This window comes from Spermophilus citellus (genome assembly GCF_964194105.1).
Source record: "Spermophilus citellus genome assembly, chromosome: 9".
NCBI classification, from domain to species: domain Eukaryota; kingdom Metazoa; phylum Chordata; class Mammalia; order Rodentia; family Sciuridae; genus Spermophilus; species Spermophilus citellus.
The window spans coordinates 107,209,127-107,230,413 of NC_138191.1; the positions used below are offsets into that span (position 1 = coordinate 107,209,127).

Consider the following 21,287-nt stretch of genomic DNA (forward strand, 5'->3'; position numbering starts at 1 on the left):
AGAAATCCCCTTCCCAATTTTGAATCATTTATAATATTCTTCAAATCTTTCTTTTTTATTTTTTAGTTGCAGATGGGCACAATACCTTTGTTTATTTATTTATTTACTTACTTACTTACTGTTTATGTGGTGCTGAGAATTGAACCCAGTGCCTCATACATGCTAGGCAAGCACTTTACCACTGAGCTATAACCCCAGCTCAATTATTCAAATCTTTTTTCCATGCATGTATATAACCTTTTAAAAAATAGGGTATGCTGTATCATCTTGATATCTGATATTTTCACCAAGCACTACAGGATACACATTTTCTAATACCACTAAATATTTTTAATGGCTCCAGTATTCCATCACAAACATTGAGAATTTTTAAAATAATTTCGATTGTAGGATATCTCCATTGTTTTCTAATGCATTGCTGTTCTGAACATTGCTACAAGCGATGTTCATCTGATTGATGGGCTGGAATCAGGAGGCTTAGTCCTAATGGTGGAGTGGCCCCTAACTACCTGTATGACTTTACACAGTTAAGCAAGTCACTTAAACTCTTAGGCCTTGAGTTTCTCATCTTCAAAATAGGATTTTTAATTTGCATTACCAAACTGCCCGTCAGAAAGCTCATATCAATTTTCAAAGTATGATAAATTACTTATTTCCCCCCACAACCTTGCCCTCAGTAGATATTATCAATTAAAAATTTCTTCTTGTTGTTGCTTTGGTGAGTAACAAAATGGCATCTCTTTTCTAAAAATGTAATGGTCTTTCATTTTCACTTGAATTTCTTTGATAACTCATTTATTATTTGGGTTTTATCAATGATCTGCCTATGTATTTTGTTCATTTTTGGTTGGAGGGTTTGTTTCTTAATAGTTTCCAAAATGATTCATATAAGTAAGCAATATTTTTCCACTACACATGTTGGAAATATTTTTCATTTACATTTTAAATTTGAAACTGTTGAATTTTAAAAACCTATAAATCAGAAAGAAAAAAAAAGATTACAACAGACAGTCCCTTGCCAGTCCCAAGCAGTTTAAGAAAACCCTGCCAGTCTACAAATGATCAGTCTGAAATCGCACAGCACGGGACCCAGAAGATAGTACAGTCTAAATACTTATTAGTTATAAAATTAACAATGATGACAGTAATAGCTAGAGTCTTTAGATAAGTCTGTCTGTCCTCGTCCCCTTTTATGTTCTTTAAATGACAGTTAACCGCTGTCCAATTTCATCCTTTAAGACATTCTTGAATAAGAAGAAAAGGGATTATTTCTCCACTGAACCTTAGAATCCCAAGAAATCTAAAGGATTAAAAAGAATGAAAAGAGGAAAGAGAACTCACCACTTCTGGGAACAGGGTCTCTTGTCCCTCAGCAACAGAGCTGGAGTTTCCAAGCCGGGAACTCTCCTTGCCCCATGTAGGGAGGTCAGGCACCAGGCCAGAGCATCAGGAAGAGTCCCAGGAGGAGAGCCTGGGGAGAGTTCATATTTTATTCTAAAGACCAAAGCCCCAAGCCAGGGGCACCCTCTGCCCCACTGACTCCCTTCTTGCTGTCCCTATAAACAAACAAGCAACGCCCTGCCTGCCTGTCTGTTTCTGATAAAGGAGCAGAGCGAAGAGGAGACTCCCTAAAAGCGAGGGAACCACTGAGGGCCACTGGGCCTAAGGGACCTTTATCCTGACTCCCTTTTCCTCCACTGCTCACAGACAATAATGATTCCCTCTGCTACAATTTGATCCTATCACACCTTTTTCAAAAAGCTTGCCCCCCTTCACCTTTCAAAACAGAGTAAATTAGAAGATTGGTTTCAGAGACACCCACGAATTAGCCACATTCTTTAATTCACTACCTTTATCTCCAAACACACCTTGATGTGTGTTTTCCAATAAGCAAACCTGCTTACTGTCCTTCAACATGTGATAAACTCTTTCCCGCCTGTCTTAATCCATAATCTTATACCCATATATCCATAATTTATTCTTAATAATGTATTGTATACTTGTAGTACTTTGAATTTTATAAAGATGCACTCATTACACAGTGAGTACAATGATTTCCTTTTTTCACTCAATATTATTTTCTAAATCTAGCAGGTTCTTGTGGTGGCCCATACTATGGCCCCTCAATCCATCCAGTTTCAGAGTAATTGAGACCTGAAGGCAAGCTGCCAATGTGCCACCTCACAGGCACAGCACTTCTTTGCTTACCTGTGTCAGGTTTCTGTAAAACTTTCTACAAAAGTTTTACAGAAAGTTTCTGTAGGCTTTTCAGCCTGTGGGCAACCCAAAAGTTCACCCAAGTTAATGCCTCAGGGGCATCAGCCAGTAGTGATGGGAGTCAGTGGGAAATGCCCCAACCTCACACCTTCAGAGGGACACTTCTGAGCCATATTCTAGTTGATTCCTTGGAGAGTTCCCAATGGGACTGAGCAGGGCAGCCTATAGTTATAAGTAGCTCTCAATACTGCCCATTATCTCAGCTTTTCTTCCTTTTTTTCTCACTCCCATTTCTAAATAAACTTGCACTGAAGGGTTTGCTTCACACTCTGCTTTTGGGCGAGTCCAAATTAAGACACTGGAATTCACTCAAAGTACAAGGCCCAGCACCAATCTCCAGCATCTCCAAAGGAAAGAAAATAAAAGGAAACTCACCCACATTGCTTCACAGAGTTCAAGAACATTCATTCACTGCTGTATAGTAGCAAATATATCAAGTTTGTCTGGTCCCTTGTCTAAAGAAATGTGGGTTATTTCTTTTTCTTTTACAAACAGTGATGCTCTGAAATTCTTCCTCCTTCCTTCCTTCCTTCCTTCCTTCCTTCCTTCCTTCCTTCCTTCCTTCCTTCCTTCCTTCCTTCCTTCCTTTTTCTTCTGTTACGGGGGATTGAGTCCATGGCTTTACACATGCTAAGCAAGCACTTACCACTAAGCCACAACCCAAGACCTGAAATTCATGATAGAACCATTTCCCAGTTTCTAAGTACAAACTCCTTCAGGACAGCAGTTCTCAGTGTGTGTGGTGTGATCCATGAGCCCTGAAAATCCCTGAGACCCTTTCAGGAGGTCCACAAGGCAGGTCAAAATGATGTTCATATTAACACAATGGTGCTATTTGCCTTTTTCACTGTGTTGACATTTCAGGGACACCACAAAAGCAATGATGGACAAAACTGCTGGCACCTTAATGCACATCAATGAGTGACACCAAACTGCAGTGAAAGCTACTAATTTTATTACATCTCAACATTTGGAGACATACTTTTTCAATATTCCGTGAAATCAAAGGGGAAGGAAACAGTTCTGCTGCTTCTCAGTCTTACAACTTTCTCAAAGACACACATAGTGGTGGTTGACCTGTGGGCTGAAGAAGTCAACTCAACTCACGGAGTATCACTCTTACCTGGGAGGACAACTCACAAACTATGGTCACTCAGACTTTGGACTTGTCGGGCATTTTCTCCCAAAGGAAAGAGGCATACCTGTTATCTCAAGAAGAACAACTGGCAGTGTTGATTGCCAAGGAGAAAATACAGTCTTTTGAGTGAAAATTAGAATTCTGAAAAAACTCTTATCTGTTACCATGAGCCTAATAACTTCCCAATAATGAAAGACCTTTCTGATAAGATTGGTAATGGTATGTATGGCTGAGTGGGATTTCTTAATATTGTATAATGAAATGTGTCAACCTTTGGAAGATCCGCATATGTCAGCATACCAATAATTTCCAGGTGACCAATGCACATCTTGCAAAATCATGCACAGGAAAAGATCCATTCAAAATGCAAGATCAACTAGTGGGTCTTACTATAATGGAGTACAAGAAGCTCATTGCTACGGTTTCAGAGTCCATGTCTTGCTGAGTTTTGGCACCGTGTCAAAGAAGAGTATTCAAGATTATCTAAAAAGGCTGTCAAAATGCTCCTTTTCCAATTATATACACTTCAATCACACAACATGCTGCTGCAGATTGGAAGAAACAGCTGATATGAGAATACAGCTGTCTCCTTAAGTAACTGTCTAGCCACTTAAGATTTCCAGAAATATAAAACAGTACCACTCTCCTGAAAATTTTTTTTTACGAAAACATGTTATTTATGTTAACATGTAATATGCATATTATGTTTATTTTAAGTGAAGTGATAGTTATATTTACTATTTATCAGTTTTAACTTCTTTTAACCAACACATCATTGCACCCATGTATGGGGTATAGTGTGATAATTTGATACATGTACAAAATGCACAGTGATCAAGTCAGGGTAATTAGCATTTTCATCTCTTCACACATTTAACATTCATTTATGTTTGAAAACAAAAGTTGGGAAACTTCAAACTCCTCTCTTCTAGTTATTTTGAAACATATAATAAATTGTTGTAAACTATATTCACCCTACTGTTACCATAAGACACTAGAACTTATTCCTTCTAACTGTATTTTGGTACCCATCATAAACTTTTCTCATTTCCATCACCCCAAGTTTTAATTTCTAATCTGGCAAATTTTGAAAAGCATAACTCAAATAATTGAAGCTCTTTGAGATCCTCAATAATTTTAAGAGTGTAAAGTTTTCCTGAGAATATGTATCTGGAAGTGGTATTGTGAGGGTGTAGCTGATATTCAATTGCATTCCAAAGTGATTGTACCAACTTATAATTTAACTTTCTTTTTTATATATTTATTTTTTAGTTGAACACAATACCTTTATTTTATTTATTTGTACCTTTATTTTATTTATTTGTTTTTATGTGGTGCTGAGGATTGAACCCAGGGCTTTGCACGTGCGATGCGAGCATTCTACTGCTGAGCCACAACCCCAGCTCCTAATTTAATTTTCATAATTAGTATTTTTACTACTTCCTCAAGGAATGCGTTAATTTTATAAAATAATCTAAATCACATTTAAAATGAATTTCTTCTCTGAAATTTTCTTTTTGGGTTTATAACCTCGGGATAAAAATAGATAAAATAGATATAGATATCACTCATTGTAATCCCCCAAATCTAGTGACAACCTCTATGATATTTTTGGCCTGTACGCTTACACACCTTTTCCCCTCCAAAACGAGGCTACAATATACATAATAATGAATAAACTCTATTTTTACTTAGGTGTACTTATAATAGTTTTTTTTTAAAGAGAGAGTGAGAGACAGAGAGAGAGAGAGAGAGAGAGAGAGAGAATTTTTTAATATTTATTTTTTAGTTCTCGGCGGACACAACATCTTTGTTGGTATGTGGTGCTGAGAATCAAACCCGGGCCGCACGCATGCCAGGCGAGCGCACTACCACTTGAGCCACATCCCCAGCCCCATAATAGTTTTAATCTCAATTACTTCTTGGTTTTGTCCCTATTTTTTTAAATTTATTTTTCAGGAAAACTTGAACAACTCAGAGGTCAAAATCTAAATATTCAGTCACACTCTGCTTTAAAGAAAAAGATGCTCCTCTGGACTTCTGGCTATATAAACATGGTTTACTGAAGACCAATGAATATTTCTCTCTCCTGAAATCCCACCAAAATGACAATCTTTTTTTTTTTTTTTTTGATACCAGGATTGTCTAGTCTTTTTTATTTTTTATTTTGAGACAAGGCCAAACTAAATTACCCAGGCCTTCTCTTATTTACTAGGGCTAACTTTGAACTTGCTATCCTCCTGTCTCAGCCTCCCAAACTGCTGGGATTACAGACGTGTACCACCATACCTAGCTCAAAATGACAATCTTGAAATAATAAAGGAAATGCTTGCAAAGACAAAGAGATGGGAGAAGAAATAACTGTGAAACAAAGATGTCAATTCACTTTGAATCGAGGGAAGGAGACGGATGACTAGTAACGGATCTAGTAAAAACAGAAATCTAATCTAGGTGCCTATCAGGTTGGGATACCAATAAGAAGAAAGCTAATTCTCAAATGAGAAGCTTTCAGTCTTGGGATGGGTGGGCCCAGGGCATGGCTCCATCTCATTGGGTTGCAATAAAGATTAAATTTGTTGAAGCATGTAGGTCAAATACTAAATGATGAACACTATTATTACCTGAGGAAAGACTCCAACTTGAAAGCTAGAGATGAAAATAAACAAGAGACACTAATCTAGGAAGCAGAAAACACCAGAAACTAGGCACAGTTGCACACAGCATAATCCCAGCAACTCTGGGGAATGAAGCAGAGAATCCCAAGTTCAAGGCCAGCCTGGAAAATAGCAAGACAAGGAAAGAAGGAAGGAAGGAAGGTCCAGAAAAATTACAATTAGTATCTACATAAACATGAAATAAGAGAATATCCTGAATCCATAATGCAAAAGCAAGAGATCACAAAAAAAATAGGAAACGAGGAAAAACTATTGGAAATTAAGGTTTTTGTACTAGAGGGGCTGATGGTATAGGTCAGTGGTAGAACACTTGCCTGGCATATGTGAGCCCTGGGTTGGATCCCCTACATGGGGAAAAAAAAAATGTATGCAGAAATGAAAAAATTCAATAGAAGAGTTGGAGGATACAATTCAATAAAATTTCTTATAAAGTAGAATAAACAAAAGCAAGAATTAGAACACAAGAGAGTAAAGATTTTAAAAATCAGGGAACTGATCACAGAGAATGTTTCTCAGAATTGAAGACTATTATTTCCTGACTGAAAAAGGCCACCAAGTGCCCAGCATAATTAACAAAACAGATTTACAGTACACATTATTGCAAAAGTTCAGAACACAAGGATAAAGAGGAAAAGAGAATCCCAAATGCTCCAGAAAACAACAAACAACATTTACACAGGAAGTAACAGAAGTCAGAATCAATCAGATTCTGCAAGAGTCCAGCCTATGAGAAGCTAGATGATGCCTTTAACATTCTTTTTATTTTTTTTCTTTTTCTTTTTTTTTTTTTTACAAGTAAGGATTCAAAAGGACTTCCCATGAAACCCTTCTGGGGAATTATTGGAGAACATACTCCTCCAAAAAGACATCATAAATGGAGAATGGAAACATATAAAATCCAGGAGCAGAGGATTTGGCCCAGGAGAGATGAGAAGAGAAATCCCCAGGATGTGGTTAGGGGAAATCCTAGGATAAAAGCTGTGTGGAAAGGCCAAGAAGACAATTTGGAGCCAGAGGAGGATGGGTCTAAGAAGGAGCATCACCAGGAAAAAGAAAAAGACACTGGTAGATTGCCTGGTTCCTATGACTAGATGAGAAGATGTTTTAGAGTGGTGATGGAAAGTTTGCAGAAGAATTAGCTGGAGGCATAAGTAATGAAGCAAATAAAAGATAGGCAATTTTTTACTCCAGGGGGGAAAAGGTAGTCAATAAAGTGAATATAATCTGATATAGTATAACCTCAACTGCAAACATATTTCACAGTTATATTAATATAAATTCTGACTAGTAATTCCACCAACCAGGGAATTCTGCAGCCTGGACAAGAGTGCACTGAAGGTGGTGGGAGAGAGAATGAGAGAATCCAGAAGGAACCTGGATAGGTGGTACTCAGCCTCAGCATGTACTCACTCCCAGCACCAACCTTCAACTTGCAGATGAAGAATCCTAAACCAGGATCTCCAGTCCTGTGCCTCTCTGGAATCTGATAATTACATTCTGGAAAATTCTTTTTTGCCTATTGCCACTCAAAAGTATAATCTCCTTCCCATTCTCCACCCCCTCACCCCCAGTTTTTCCTCTTCTTCACCCTTTCCCAAGCCATCTTATCATGCTATCTCCACTTTTATCTACACCACTTTTTCCAGTCTTCCAATTTAGCATTTCCTCTCCTTTCTTCCCTGTATCTGTTTTAGCTGGCTTTCTAAACCTTCCAAAGGCCCTACCCTTTAACCAGTTATGATCTAGTCCAGAGCTTATATGAACTTTATCAACTGTACAATGTAACACAAATGTTAACTACCAATATTATGTCAAGATTTCTGAAACGGACTCTGGCTTGGTTACTTTTATTAATAACATTACAATTCATATTTGTATAGAATTTTTAAAATAATATTTATGGTACTGTCTTCTGATTGCTAAAGTATAAATGTTCACTGAAGAAATTTTGGAAAATACAGAAAGCATAAAGAAGATCAAAATAACCCCTACTCTTTTTTTTAATTAAGTTGTGAAATACATTTAATATAGATTGTAGCCAAAAATAACCTCTACTCTTTAATGGAAACTGGATTAGAAATTTTGATGTATTTTCACCCATTCTCTTTTGTGTCTTTTTTGTTTGTTTGTTTTTTGTGGGTTTTTTTTGTACTGGGGATTGAACCCAAGGGTACTTTACCACTAAGCTACATTCCTAGTCCTATTTGTTTTTTTAAATTTTGAGACAGGATCTTGCTAAGTTGCTGAGGCTGGCCTGGGACTTGCCATCTTCCTACCTCAGCTTCCTGAGTTGCTGGAATTACAGGCCTGCACCATCATGCCCAGCTCCATGTGTGTATAATTTTTTTTTAGACTGTAAACAAATAGTACAATTAGACAGTATATGCTTCTTTGTAGCTTTTTTATTTAATACACTAAAAACATCTCATGACAATAACTTTTTATGTCATTTTAATGACTGCATAGAATTCATGTTATCAACCCCTAGTATAAAGATGTAGGTTCTTTCCAGTTTTTTTCCCTCTTAGAATTGTCTGATTGTTTACTTAGGTTAACTTCTTAGAAGTGAAATTGCTTAGTCAAAGGTTGTACTCATTTTTTTTATTGAAGTATAAGATAATTACCATTTTACCCATTTTTAGTATACAGTACAATAGTACTAACATTTGTGCAATGCATCTCCAGAAGCTTTTCATCTTGCAAAACAAACTCTATCCATTGATCAATAACTTTCCTTTTCCCCCTCCCCTCAGCCCCTGGCAACCATCATACTGTTTGATGTTTCTTAGTGTCTCACTACTTTAGCTACCTATGTAAATGGAATTAAGCCATAACTATCTTTTTGTGCAGTGTGTTTATTAAGGCTTTTGATATCTAGTGCTAAAGTGGCCTCCAAAGATGATGTAACAACTTACACAGATTGGGAATAAATGAGTGTCTACCTGGGCTATGCATTCACTGCTTACCATCTGTCACTTGTTTCATCATTCTTTGACAGAGGAACAAAGGGAGTGCTCAGCATCTTTTCTTTTGGATAGACATTGTCATGTAAATCCTGGCTAAAATACTGGCTCAGTGTCCTAGTTTATATATATAGAATAGTTTATGGCTATACATGTATATATTATAAATATTTATTATAAGGAATAAATGAGTTAATAAAGTTCTAAGAACAATGCCTGGAATATAGGAAGCCTAAAAAAGAGGAAGCTATCTTCATCATCATCATCATCATCACCACCACCATCAAATCATTTAACTTTTTTGGTGAATTCTTGCTAATCTAACAAATAGAAAATGATTTCCAGATAATTATTTAACTTAAAAGTCTTCTATTATCTGTGGACTATGTTTCTCTATGTTTACACTGGCTATTTGTATTTCTGTTAAGATTTCTTCTTTCAGGGCTGGGATTGGGGCTCAGCGGTAGAGTGCTCGCCTAGCATGTTCGAGGCGCTGGGTTCCATCCTCAGCACCACATAAAAATAAAAAATAAAATAAAGGTATTGTGTCCAACTACAACTAAAAAATTTTTAAAAAAAGATTTCCTCTTGGGCTGGGGATGTGGCTCAAGTGGTAGCGCGCTCGCCTGGCATGCGTGCGGCCCGGGTTCGATCCTCAGCACCACATACCAACAAAGATGTTGTGTCCGCCGAGAACTAAAAAAAAATAAATAAATATTAAAAAAAAATCTCTCTCACTCTCTCTCACTCTCCTCTCTCACTCTCTCTTTAAAAAAAAAAAAAAAAAAAGATTTCCTCTTTCAAAGCACTGTGGCAAACAGGATCTCACTTGATCCTCCTAAATAAACCGTGAATTAGAAATGAAGCAATCACAATCCTAATTTTTTGAATTTAAAAAATGAAGCTTCAAAATACAGTGTTGAGCAATTCCAATCCCAGGATTCAGATCTCACCCTTCAAAGCCTAGCAACTGTCTCAGAAAATATTCTCTGGAAAAGCTTTTTTAAATTTTTTAAAAAACTTTTATATTGGTGTATATTAACACACCAGTAAAGAATGGGTTTCATTCTGGTATGTTGGTACATTCATATACTATTATAACATTATTTGGTCAATTTCACTGCCCATTGACTCTCCTTACCCTACCTTCCTCCCTCCGGGATCTCTTTCTGTACCCAATTGGTCTCCTTTCTACTTTCCTTAACATTCCCGCCCCCCCAATACAATTTTTTTTCTTTTCTTTTATTCCCCCTAGCTTCCATACATGAAAGAAAACATACAATACTTGTCCTTCTGTCTAGCTCATTTCGCTTAACATGATGCTCTTTAGTTCCATCCATTTTCCACTTTTGTTCTTCTTTGCGGCCCTATAAAACTCCAGCATTTATAAACACTGCTTATCTGGGAAAGCTTTTGTTAGTTGTAACCCCGCCCCTGCCCCTGCCCAGGCCCACCCCGCCTAGGCCCCGCCCAGGCCCACCCGACCCCGCCCCCGGCTCCCTCAGGGCCGCCCCGACGAGCTTTCTGCACATGCGCGGCTGTTCCCGTGGGCGGGGGAGTCCCCCACTCGCGGCCCCGCCCTCCCGGCGGGGCCGGCCCAGTCCGCTGGCTGCGGGCTGGACTCCCCGAGTCTGGCGGAAGGGGAGAGGCAAGGGTATCCTCCACGTGGCCCGGGTCTGCGACGGTGTCGAGGCCCAAAGTCCGAGGCCCGGTAGGGAAGGCACCGAATCCCGAGCCGCCATTTTGCCGCGGGAAGGAAGGGGGCCGTCGCTGCACTGGGGCGGGCCGGGGGGCGGGCCAGGGCGGGCTGTGGGACCGGCTGGCCGGCCCGGGAGCGCCGGCAGCGGGTGTCCTGCGGGCAGAGTGGGCCGGCGGCTGCGGGGCCGGGCAGTGGGGGATGTCCTGGCCCCGAGGCTGGGTAAGGGGCTCCGACCTTTCCGCTGCAGGAATTTGGCCGGCCTGCCCTCTCGGCCTCGGTGTCCTAACTGTAACCGCGCCGCGCTGGGCACAGCAGCTGCGGCGTTCGGACCGCTGTCACTGGGCCTTCTCAGCTGATGCTCACGCGGTAGTTCTTGGAGGGAAGTCTGGGAAGGGACGATTGTCCCATTTTGCAGACAGAAAACTAAGGTTCAGAGTGGGAAGGAGAATTGCCTAGGGACATCCAGCGAGGTCGAGGGGTCTTTCTCTCTTATCAGGCCACTCTAAATGCCTCACCTGTCAAAGGAATGGGCTGAGTTACTCTTAGGCGAGTTACAACCTCCCCTTCCCCTTCCTGTCTGCCCCTCCCCTCCCCTCCCCTCCCCTCCCCTCCCCTTCCCTTCCTTCCCCTTCCTTCCCTTCCCTTTTCTTCTCTCTGTTTCTTTCTTTCATCTGCCCCTTTCTATACAATCCAGGTCAGAGCAAAGAACTTTTCAGAAGCCAAGCCATGGATCCACCTGCACGTAAGGAAAAATCCAAAGTTAAAGAACCTGTCAGCAGAGTGGAGAAGGCTAAGCAGAAATCAGCCCAGCAGGAGCTGAAGCAAAGACAAAGAGCAGAGGTGAGAGTAAGGAGGGGGCTCTGTATGCCTGTAGTCTGCTGAATAAGATGCTGGAATAGCAAACAATAGAAAGAAGAATTATGAAGAGGATCACTGCTTGCCTCCAGGCACGGAGGGGGTTCTTCCAGATTTAGAGAGGTCCAGAATGGAGAGGTGACAGCCCAGAGTCACAGTACCAAGTTAGTGTCAGAATCTCAAACCACACCAAGTCTTCAGATGACTTCTGGCACCTGGCTTTTGTGATAGGATAAAGAAGCCATGCATAAGGGAAGGTCAGAATGCGGCCAGCAGGGGAGAGCAGGCAAGCAAACTGGGGTTAGACACCCCAGCACACATGTTCTGGATTTGGTACAAAAACTAGCTCTACTCATAGCAGGTAAAGCCCCAAGCTTTAAACCTACCCATGTATTCCTTTGTTTTCTCAACACTTAAAATCAATTTAAGAATAAAAAACTTCAAACTGAGCTGAATGCCACAGAGCATGCCTGTAATCCCAGCAACTCAAAAGACTGAGGCAGAAGGATCACAAATTTGAGGCCAGCCTGGACAACTTAGTGAGACCCCATTTGAAAATAAAAAATAAAATGGGCCAGGGATGTAGCTCAGTGGTAGAATGCTCCTGGGTTCAATCCTCAGTATCTGCCCCCTCCCAAAAATCTTTAAACTGTTTATAATGCTAAAGTTAAACCACATCCAGACATGAATATTTTAATATTATCAAGAAAAAGCTTGCTGGTCTTTTCTCCTCTTTTTATTTTGTTCTTTTTGAGAAATTTAAGAATACAGAAGATTAGACAAATGCTTGGTCCTCAGCACCACAGATTGGTAATGGTTAGCATTTTGTCATAATTGCCTGGAGTCTTTTAAAAATAAGATAAAAAAAAAATCACGTGTAAGCCGCACACAGTAGTGCACGCCTGCAATCCCAGTGGCTCAAGAGGCTGAAGCAGGAGGATCATGAGTTCAAAACCAGCCTCAGCAAAAGCGTGGTTCTAAATAACTCAATTGAGATCCTGTCTCTAAATAAAATTCAAAATAGGGCTGGAGATGTGGCTCAGTGGTTGAGTGCCCCTGAATTCAATCCCTGGTACCAAAAAAAAAAAAAAAAAAGGGTAAATTGAATACCCCTTTATTTATTACCCTTTTCCTTCCCAAAGGTAAGCAATATTTTTATACATTTACATTCAAATATATTAACAGATATCCTTGAACAATGTACAATATTCTTGTGTTTTAACTTTTTACATTAATAAAATTTTGTGCATTTTTGCATTTTGTTTGCATTATTTTAGAACTCTTCATTTTAACATAAGAATCTAGTTAATTTCTCTCTATAGCAGTCTTATTTTATAAATACCTTATTTTGTATACTTACCCATTTCTCCAGTGATGGACATTTTATAGTTTTTTTGTTTTTTGGGGTTTTTTTTTGCTTTTACAAACAAAAAAGGTTTGCTGTTGTAATAACCTTTGAGATGTTTCCTTTGGCATCTGTGCTAGGATTTCTATAGGATATTTAACTGGAAGAGTTACTGAATTACATTCTCAGTTTTACTACACATTGCCAAATTGCTTTCAAAGCGATTGTACAAACTTGTACCCCCACTAGCAGTATGAGACTTCTCACTTCTTAATATTGCCAAACTTTTGTTAATCTGATCCATTTGATGAACAAATACAGAAACTGAGCATGGTAGCACATACCTGTAATCCCAGCTACTTGGGAGACTGAGGCAGGAAAATAACAAGTTCAAGGCCAGCCTGTGAAATTTAGCAAGACCCTGTCTCAAAGTAAAATAAAAAGGTCAGGGATGTAGCTCAGTGGTAGAATGCTTGCCTAGCATGCTCTAGATTAAGTCCCCAGTACTGCAAACAAACAGCAGCCATACTGCTGTTTTGGGCACTATTCTAGGAACTTGAGACCCATGACTGGACAAAGCAGAGTCCCTGCCTTCATGGAGCTTGCATTCCAGTAAATGTAATAAATATAACAGCATGTCTGAAGTTAATCTGTAAATGAAAATCTATCTCTCGATTAAAGCAGACCACCTGAAAGGTGTGCTCTTGGGTTCTAACAAGTGGTTCTGCCCTTTCCTTTACTGGATGGTTTTATTGCATCATGCTTTGGCAAACAGTTTGAGGGTTGCTATAAGAAACAACCCTATGAAATCATCCTTTGTGCATACTATAAAGATAGATACTGAGAACGTTGTTCATGTCCTTATTGATACTCTTCCTGTGAGGTTGCAGAAGTTGAAATTATTTGTCTGATTTCAAATCACAGCGACCCTGGAAGAGAAATTTAATCTCTCTGAACCTCAGTTCACACAGTTCTTCAGACATGTGCTTGTTTTTTTGTTTTTTGTTTTGGTACCGGGGATTGAACTCAGGGGCACTCAACCACTGAGCCACATACCCAGCCCTATTTTGTATTTTAGTTAGAGACACGGTCTCACTGAGTTGATCAGCACCTCTCTATTACTGATGCCGGCTTTAAACTTGCAATCCTCCTATCTCAGCGTACTGAGCTTCTGGGGTTATAGGCATGTGCCACTGTACCCTGCTGAACCTCACTTCTTCAGTGCCTGCTTGGTAAAATGAGGATGCAACTGTCTACCTCACAAGACTATTATAAGGAATAGAAATGTCATAAGTAAAGCACTTAATACAGTGCCTGGCACAGAGAAGGCATTCCATAAGTAGCAGCAATTATGATCAGGAATCATGGTGCTTCCAAGCAGTCTGCTTGCTTTCCTCATGTGGACTGCAAAATGAACATCCTGTTTGTGTTCTTTTGCTGAGATGTATTCTGGGTTTGCAGTCTAGTGGCAGGTTGAGCTCTTAGGATGTGCCAGGACTGGGCCAAGCCTGCACATGCATGAACACTTGTAATCCCCCCACCAACGCAGGTATTATTGTTATTCCCATTTTATCCTTTGTAAATTCTTCCTGGAATAAGGTGTGGATATATAAAACATATGACCCTGTGAGGTAAGACCCTTTAAAGCAAAGTGACAAAGTGATGTGACCAGAGGGGCAGGCCTATAGTTTGAACAGGCTTTCTTACCCTTGTCTGTTTTTTGTTTTGCCCTACAGCTTCCTTGCTATTTTCTTTATCTGTATTGCCTGGAATGTAATCACGTAAAATAGCAATGTGACAAGACCCCCTCACAGGAAGCAGCATTTTCCATTCAGCTCTGCAAAGATGCCACATTCCAGAAAGTTCATTGTGAAGGAGATGTGAGGGATGAATAGGAATGAGGCACATTTGGCAGCTGAAGCAGTATTTGACACTATTAGTGACCCTTTCCTACTTGACCAAAAGCCTTTCATTCCTTGGCTTGGACACCCTGACCCATTTTGACTCTCTTCTTCCCCTGCCTATTTTGTTTTCCCCTTTCTCCTGCCACTGCCTTTCTAAAGTGGAGGGCTCCAAGAAGCTATTTAATATCCCTCTCAGGCCCCAGCCCAGTAATATGCAGATGACAAATGCTTGTTAGTTACCAAGTGAATGGGACAGAGATTTTTAGAAACACACATACACATATTCATATAATATGTGTATATAGTTTAAAGAATAAAACACCCTTGTATCTACCTTTCAATTTAAGAACTAGTACATGACCACAACTTGGAAACTCTGAGCACCTTTCTGGTCATGTACCTGACCCTTTACATAAGCAGTGTTCTTGCTTAATTTTTTTGCTAATCTTTTCCCCTTGCTGTTCTCTATAAATTTACTATCTCTGTGTAGTCCTAATTATATAAACTAAATATATCATTTAGTTTTTCATGTTTCTGAACTTCTATATACATTGTGTGTGTATCTGTGTGTGTGTCTGTCTGTCTGTCTTCCTTGTGACTAGCTCTCTTCACTCAACTTTTTTTTGGGGGGAGCCAGTAACTGGGGACTGAACCCAGGGGTGTTTAAACACTAAACCACATCCCCAGCCCTTTTTATTTTTTATTTTGAGACAGGGTCTCACTAAGTTGTTTAAGGCCTCACTAAGTTGCTGAGGCTGGCTTTGAACTCACACTCCTCCTGCCACTGTTTCCTGAGCCACTGGGATTACAGGCATGCACCACTGCATCTAGCACTCAACATTTTTTAACCATTCACATTATTTTATTTGTGGCAAAATATACATAAAATACAATTTACCATTTTCACCATCAGCACATTTTGGGGGAAATTGTTTGTAGTTGTCACTATTTTCATCACTGTGTGGAATTTCTTTTTCCTTAAAGATGATAAGATCAAGCTTTCTAGTAAGCTTTGATCAGTTCAGTTTGCTTTCTCTAGAAATATGAAGCTTTCAAATGTCTTGACACAAATTCATGATGTCTTGTTTTCATCTCTGTCACGTCCATGGTCCTATGCTCTTTTCAGTTCCTAATGATGCTTGCCATGCCCACTCCCTTTTCATATTGATTAGGCATGTCAGGTTTTCAGGGGTTTTTTAGTACTTTTCAAAGAGCCATCTTGTAGTTTTGGTGATCCTCTCCATTGTATGTTTGGTTGTTATTGTATTACTCTCTGCTCTTTTGTTGTATTTTCTATTTGTCCTGTCTAATTTCATTTTTTTTCTCCTTTCATGTCTTCTTTTCAATTAACCAAGTTATATCTCCTAGACACACAGAAACCACATTATTCTGCACATTGGGAAGTTTTATGATTGGTTTCTGTTCTTTAATAGATAGGTAAATTACTGTGAGGAAGAAGGAATGAGGAAGAAGATGCTCCCACCTTTCACTTTGGAATGTCTGTGGGCAGTTCTTTCCACTACCCTAGGCCATAGTCCCACAGTCTCTCTGGTGCCTCCTGGGTGATTGATGATCTCCCACCACCACTCCATCCCTCATGTGGCCTCCAGTTATCTTTCCCAAAGCACAGATAGAATTGGCTTGCTCCCCTGCACACTTATTGTTCCTGGCTCTCCAAAGTCTGCAGATAATGTCTAGATTCTTTGGGATGGCATTTGAGGACCCAACATACTTGTTTTGCTTTCTCCCGCTCCCCAACCTCCACTCTGTATTCTTACTTGAATTCCAGAACTGATCCTGTTCTTTTCCTTCATATTTATTTATGCATAACACTCCTCCCATTATCTATCAAGTCCCATCTGTCTCTATCTCTTCAGAGCCTACCATTCCCTAAAGACCAAGTCACCTCTCTCACTGCTTCTTTCTTGACTCCCCAGATGGAATTAATACCTACCTTCCTGTTCCCAAACCCTTCTCCCTGCGTTACCATTACTGGTGCAGTTCCAGCATTTTCAGATGACTTAGCCTATTGTGTTTGAAGACTGTGCTGAGCAGCTGCTTCCGTTGCTAACATATCTGTTTCTCCATTCAGATCTATGCCCTCAACAGAGTCATGACGGAACTGGAGCAGCAGCAGTTTGATGAGTTCTGTAAACAGATGCAGCCTCCTGGAGAGTGAGCCAGCCCTGTGTGCAACTGTTGGACCCTGGAGGCTTTGTCTGTGAGCTTATTACCAGTGTTAAGCTAAGGTTGCCCTTACAGACAAGACAAGAAGACACTTAACGCATAAACCTGAACTTTCTTCCTATGTGTAACTTCCACTTCACTGGTTCCTCCAGTATAAATTGGTCCTGGCTTGCTGAAGAGACTTGTTTTCTTCTAAGATAATATTCTTTTTTAAGAACCTTTTTCTATTATTTGAGAAAAATCAGTGTTTCTTGTGAAACTGTGTATCTTCTCCAAAAATGCAAATAAAATACTAATAAAATGTTCATTTGCTCATTCTTTAGCTTGGGAATGCCTAACCATAGAAAGTAAAGAAAGTAGTAGGTAAGAAATGTGGGAGTGAGCCAACAGCCCTTCCTCCTCCGGGAACTGGATGGATAGGAGAAGCATGGCTATTCCTGGTGCTACTCAGGGTCTAAAGCTCTGAAGACCCTACTGATCACAGACTTTGATCTCACAGGTAAAAATGTGTGACCTGGACTCCCACTTGAGCAGCTAGCCAGGGCCACAGGCTAGAAGCTGGGGCCCCCTTACCTGTGACTGCAGAGTACTAGCAGTGGGCTTAACGCTGACTGCCTGACTGCCAGGGGCCAGAACAAGTGCTTTTTGTTTTTCATCTTGGGTGCCACTTTGTCAGGGTTAAGTTTGTGATGGGAATATTAAGACTAGTCCCTCAGAAACCAAACATCCACCCATCCAACTTCCATTTTTAGGGGTAGAAATGTAAAGTTGTTTCTGCCTCAGGAAACAAGTATGTATCAGGAATGGTAGTTCATACCAACATGTTTAATGCTGAGCAAAAAGAGATTATTCTTTCAGGATATTTTATTTGGGAGTTGGGGAAAAAGATTTCAGAGAGCTGAACAAAGATGGAATGAGGCAGAGTCTCAGGGCAGAGGAGACAACCACTACCACCTCCCCTACTCCAAGAGTAAATTGGGGGAGTTAAGTGAGTGTTAGAAACTTGCTACCACTGTGAGGATGTGTTTTTGAAAGCCCAAATTATAACTATGGATAATCCATAGATTATTCTCATTAATGGTAATTAGTTCTATAGTGTCCTGCTAAATTTTGGCTGAATTTTTTGTTTTGTTCTTTTTGGAGGAGTGGCTATTCAAGGGAGCTATTCGTATAAACCTAAGGAACTGCTGTTAATATACCAGAAAGAGCACGGTTTGGAAGCCAAATGCCCTGAGTTAAGTATCTGTTAACCTCTCTGAGCCTCAAATCCCATCTACATAATGGAATAATGTTTTCTTCCTCTCAGGATCAATATTGAGAAATAAATAATGTTTGTGCTAGATGGGGCTGTTTCCCTTCCCAATTACCTTTCAGATTGTTTCATAGGAAATGCATTAACTTTCTAATAACCAAGTAATACATGAGATTGTTTGGAAAGATTCCTACCCTTCTTGAACTGCTTGTATTAATGTCTCATCCATGGGTATACTTTTGTCCTGGAGAAGCATCCTAGTAGGGCAGTGTTTTTCAAACTACAGGTGGTTTTAAAATCAGCTTACTAAATTGACTTTTCTTTTTAATGAGATGATAAATTTGAAAATATCATATGTGAAGGCTGGAAGTGTAGCTCAGAGGTAGATTGTGTGTTTAGCATGCTGAGGCCCTGGGTTCAATCCTCAGAACCAAAAGAAAAAAAAAAAAACAAAATCATATATGATAAGGATATTGTTTCATGAAGCTTTTGTTTCAGGTTTATGTTTATATACATTCATATGCATATATTAAATTTGATACAAATGTTATTTCTTACTGAGTTACAGCTTTACAGAAAAATTTGAGGTACAAGAAGATGCCTGAGGGTTGGGGATGTCACTCAGTGGGAGAGCACTTGCCTGGCATGCACAAGGCCCTGGGCTCAATCCCCAGCATTACCAAAAAAAAAAAAAAAAAAAAAACCTGACTCAAGATGGGAATGGGTCATCACTTTATTCATATTTTAAATAACAAAAAGGAGTCATCTTCTGAGTAATACTAGGGTAAGGGCTCCAGATGCCTTTTTGTCCATAATTGGAATAGCATTGAATGCCAAGGCTCTTATAGGTATAATCAGTGAAAACTAGGAACACATTCTGCTCATCTGCCAAGGATTTCCTAATCCTGAGGTAAGAGATCATCTTTTTGAAGCCCTACATCAAAAAAGTCAATAATGAGAACATTGACAGAGGTCAGGCTGTCTAGGTTTAATTAGGTCTACCACTTACTAATTGTGTGTGCAAGTTTTAATCTTCGTAGGTAATTCTTTTTTTTTTTTTTAATTGGTTATTCAAAACATTACAAAGATTGCAGAATCACATCGGTTACACATCCACATTTTTACATAATGCCATAATAGTAACTGTTGTATTCTGCTACCTTTCCTATCCTCTACTATCCCCCCTTCCCTCCCCTCCCATCTTCTCTCTCTACCCCATCTACTGTAATTCATTTCTCTCCTTATTTTTTTCCCATTCCCCTCACAACCTCTTATATGTAATTTTGTATAACAATGAGGGTAATTCTTAATTGGTTTCAGGACGTTTTTACACTTAAAATTAAGGACCCCAAAGAACTTTTGTTTATGCAGGTTGTATGTATCATTTTTGCTATGTTATAAATGAATAAAAGTTTGAAATGTTAATTAATTTTAAAATGTAGAATAAAAGTCCATTATAAATTAACTGTGTGTGTGTGCACAAGCATGTGTGATACTGGGGACTGAACCCAAGGGCACTCTACTACTGAGCAACATCCCCAGAACTTATTTATTTTGAGACAGGATCTCTGTAAGTTCTCAGGCTGCCTGGAACTTACAATCCTCTTGCCTTAGCCTTCTGAGTTGCGGGAATTACAGGCATGCACCAATGCACTAAACCATAAATGCATTGGTCATTTCGAAAATACCCGGTTCACTGAATTATGCTGGTCTTCCCAATGTTGACACATTGCATTATGCAACATCAAAAGTACATACTCATTCATATCCCACCAAGCTCACAGGAAAACTCCTAAGAGTATTAGAAAGGGGTCAAGCTCACAGTGATAGATACAAGTTTTCCCAAAATCAGATTTTCACATGGAAACTAAAATTTTATCCCTGGCAACAAAGAATGTTTCTTGAAGTGACAGGCTTACTCAATTCATATTTCAAGAAAACCAGTCTGAATAGCCCTAGTTTGTCTGTTAATAATCCTTTGTTGTTTCATAAGGAAAGAAGTCAGTTCAACTCAAACTCAAACCAGGACTTTCCTGGAGAAAACATTACCTTGTTATACAGAAGGAGTATTTCAGGCATGTTTTCCATTTCGTTGCACAGAAATTGTTAAAAAGGTACACTCAAGAGTGAATATTTAATAAAATTAATAACTTTTATTGCCTCATCAAAAGCATTCTTAAGTGAAACTGCTTTGTTTTCCTTAAAAGAGCCAGTGGTGGTGGAAAGTGCCCTGACTCCCAGGACCAGCTGGAGTCACAACAAGACATGATCTTGCTCCATTAGTAAAATTATCACAGTAACATTGCAGTCCCTGTTTTCAGATTATTAAGATAATTTTGATCCTGAAAGGGTCTCAGGAACCCCAGAGGTCTACAGACCATACTTTGAGAACTTCTGGCCTTAAGCCTGTGGTCACCTACCTCACTGGATTGTTTAGGGCATTAAGTGAAACAGTAAAATGCAAGGACAGTTCTTCACATAGTATATGTTAATTATGCATTTACTTCATTGTACATTGTAGATATGAACTATTATTTTTTAAAAGAGAGAGAGAATTTTTTAAATTTTTTCAGCGGACACAACATCTTTGTTTGTATGTGGTGCTGAGGATCGAACCCGGGCCGCACGCATACCAGGCGAGCGCGCTACCGCTTGAGCCACATCCCCAGCCCCTGAACTATTATTAACATTATTTTAAGTTGAAGGATATATATGGGAAGAGGAAGGTAGAAAGGAGAAAAAGAGCAATTTAGCATTTAACACCTTTTCCATGTCATTCACTATTCTAGGTATTTTATGCATTGTATTTAGTCCATAAAACCCTGGGAGGAAGTAAATCTTCCACTTTATGATAAGGAAGTGGATTGAGAGAGATTAAACACTTTACTCAAGTTTACAGAGCTAAAAATGTAGCAGAATTCTCTGTCATTTGAGTCTGCTCACTAGACAAAATAGTCCTTCAGGTTGGGAATAGCAGGTCAAGAGGGACATC

The 21,287-nt window shown here is 39.5% G+C and overlaps 2 protein-coding genes across 3 annotated transcripts in view; one reads left to right on the top strand and one right to left on the bottom strand.

The window, feature by feature from the left end:
• ERMAP (erythroblast membrane associated protein (Scianna blood group)) overlaps positions 1–10,718 on the bottom strand; it is a gene marked incomplete at its 3' end in the record, with an annotated part of 27,286 nt that extends 16,568 nt beyond the window's left edge. The window contains exons 1-2 of the mRNA XM_081308637.1: positions 10,584–10,718; positions 1,342–1,471 (exon numbers count right to left, since the gene is read on the bottom strand). The remainder of the gene's footprint in view (positions 1–1,341; positions 1,472–10,583) is intronic.
• SVBP (small vasohibin binding protein) lies at positions 10,598–17,348 on the top strand. 2 transcript variants are annotated; one of them, XM_081308638.1, is made up of 3 exons: positions 10,598–10,764; positions 11,447–11,592; positions 16,949–17,348. In XM_081308638.1, exons 2-3 carry the CDS (start codon positions 11,479–11,481, stop codon positions 17,033–17,035), a joined length of 201 nt encoding a protein of 66 aa, XP_081164764.1. In that variant the 5' UTR covers positions 10,598–10,764; positions 11,447–11,478; the 3' UTR covers positions 17,036–17,348. The 2 variants fall into 2 exon arrangements, with proteins under 2 accessions (XP_081164764.1, XP_081164765.1); XM_081308639.1 differs by lacking the exon at positions 10,598–10,764 and adding an exon at positions 10,830–11,298.
• The last annotated feature ends 3,939 nt before the right edge of the window (positions 17,349–21,287 follow it).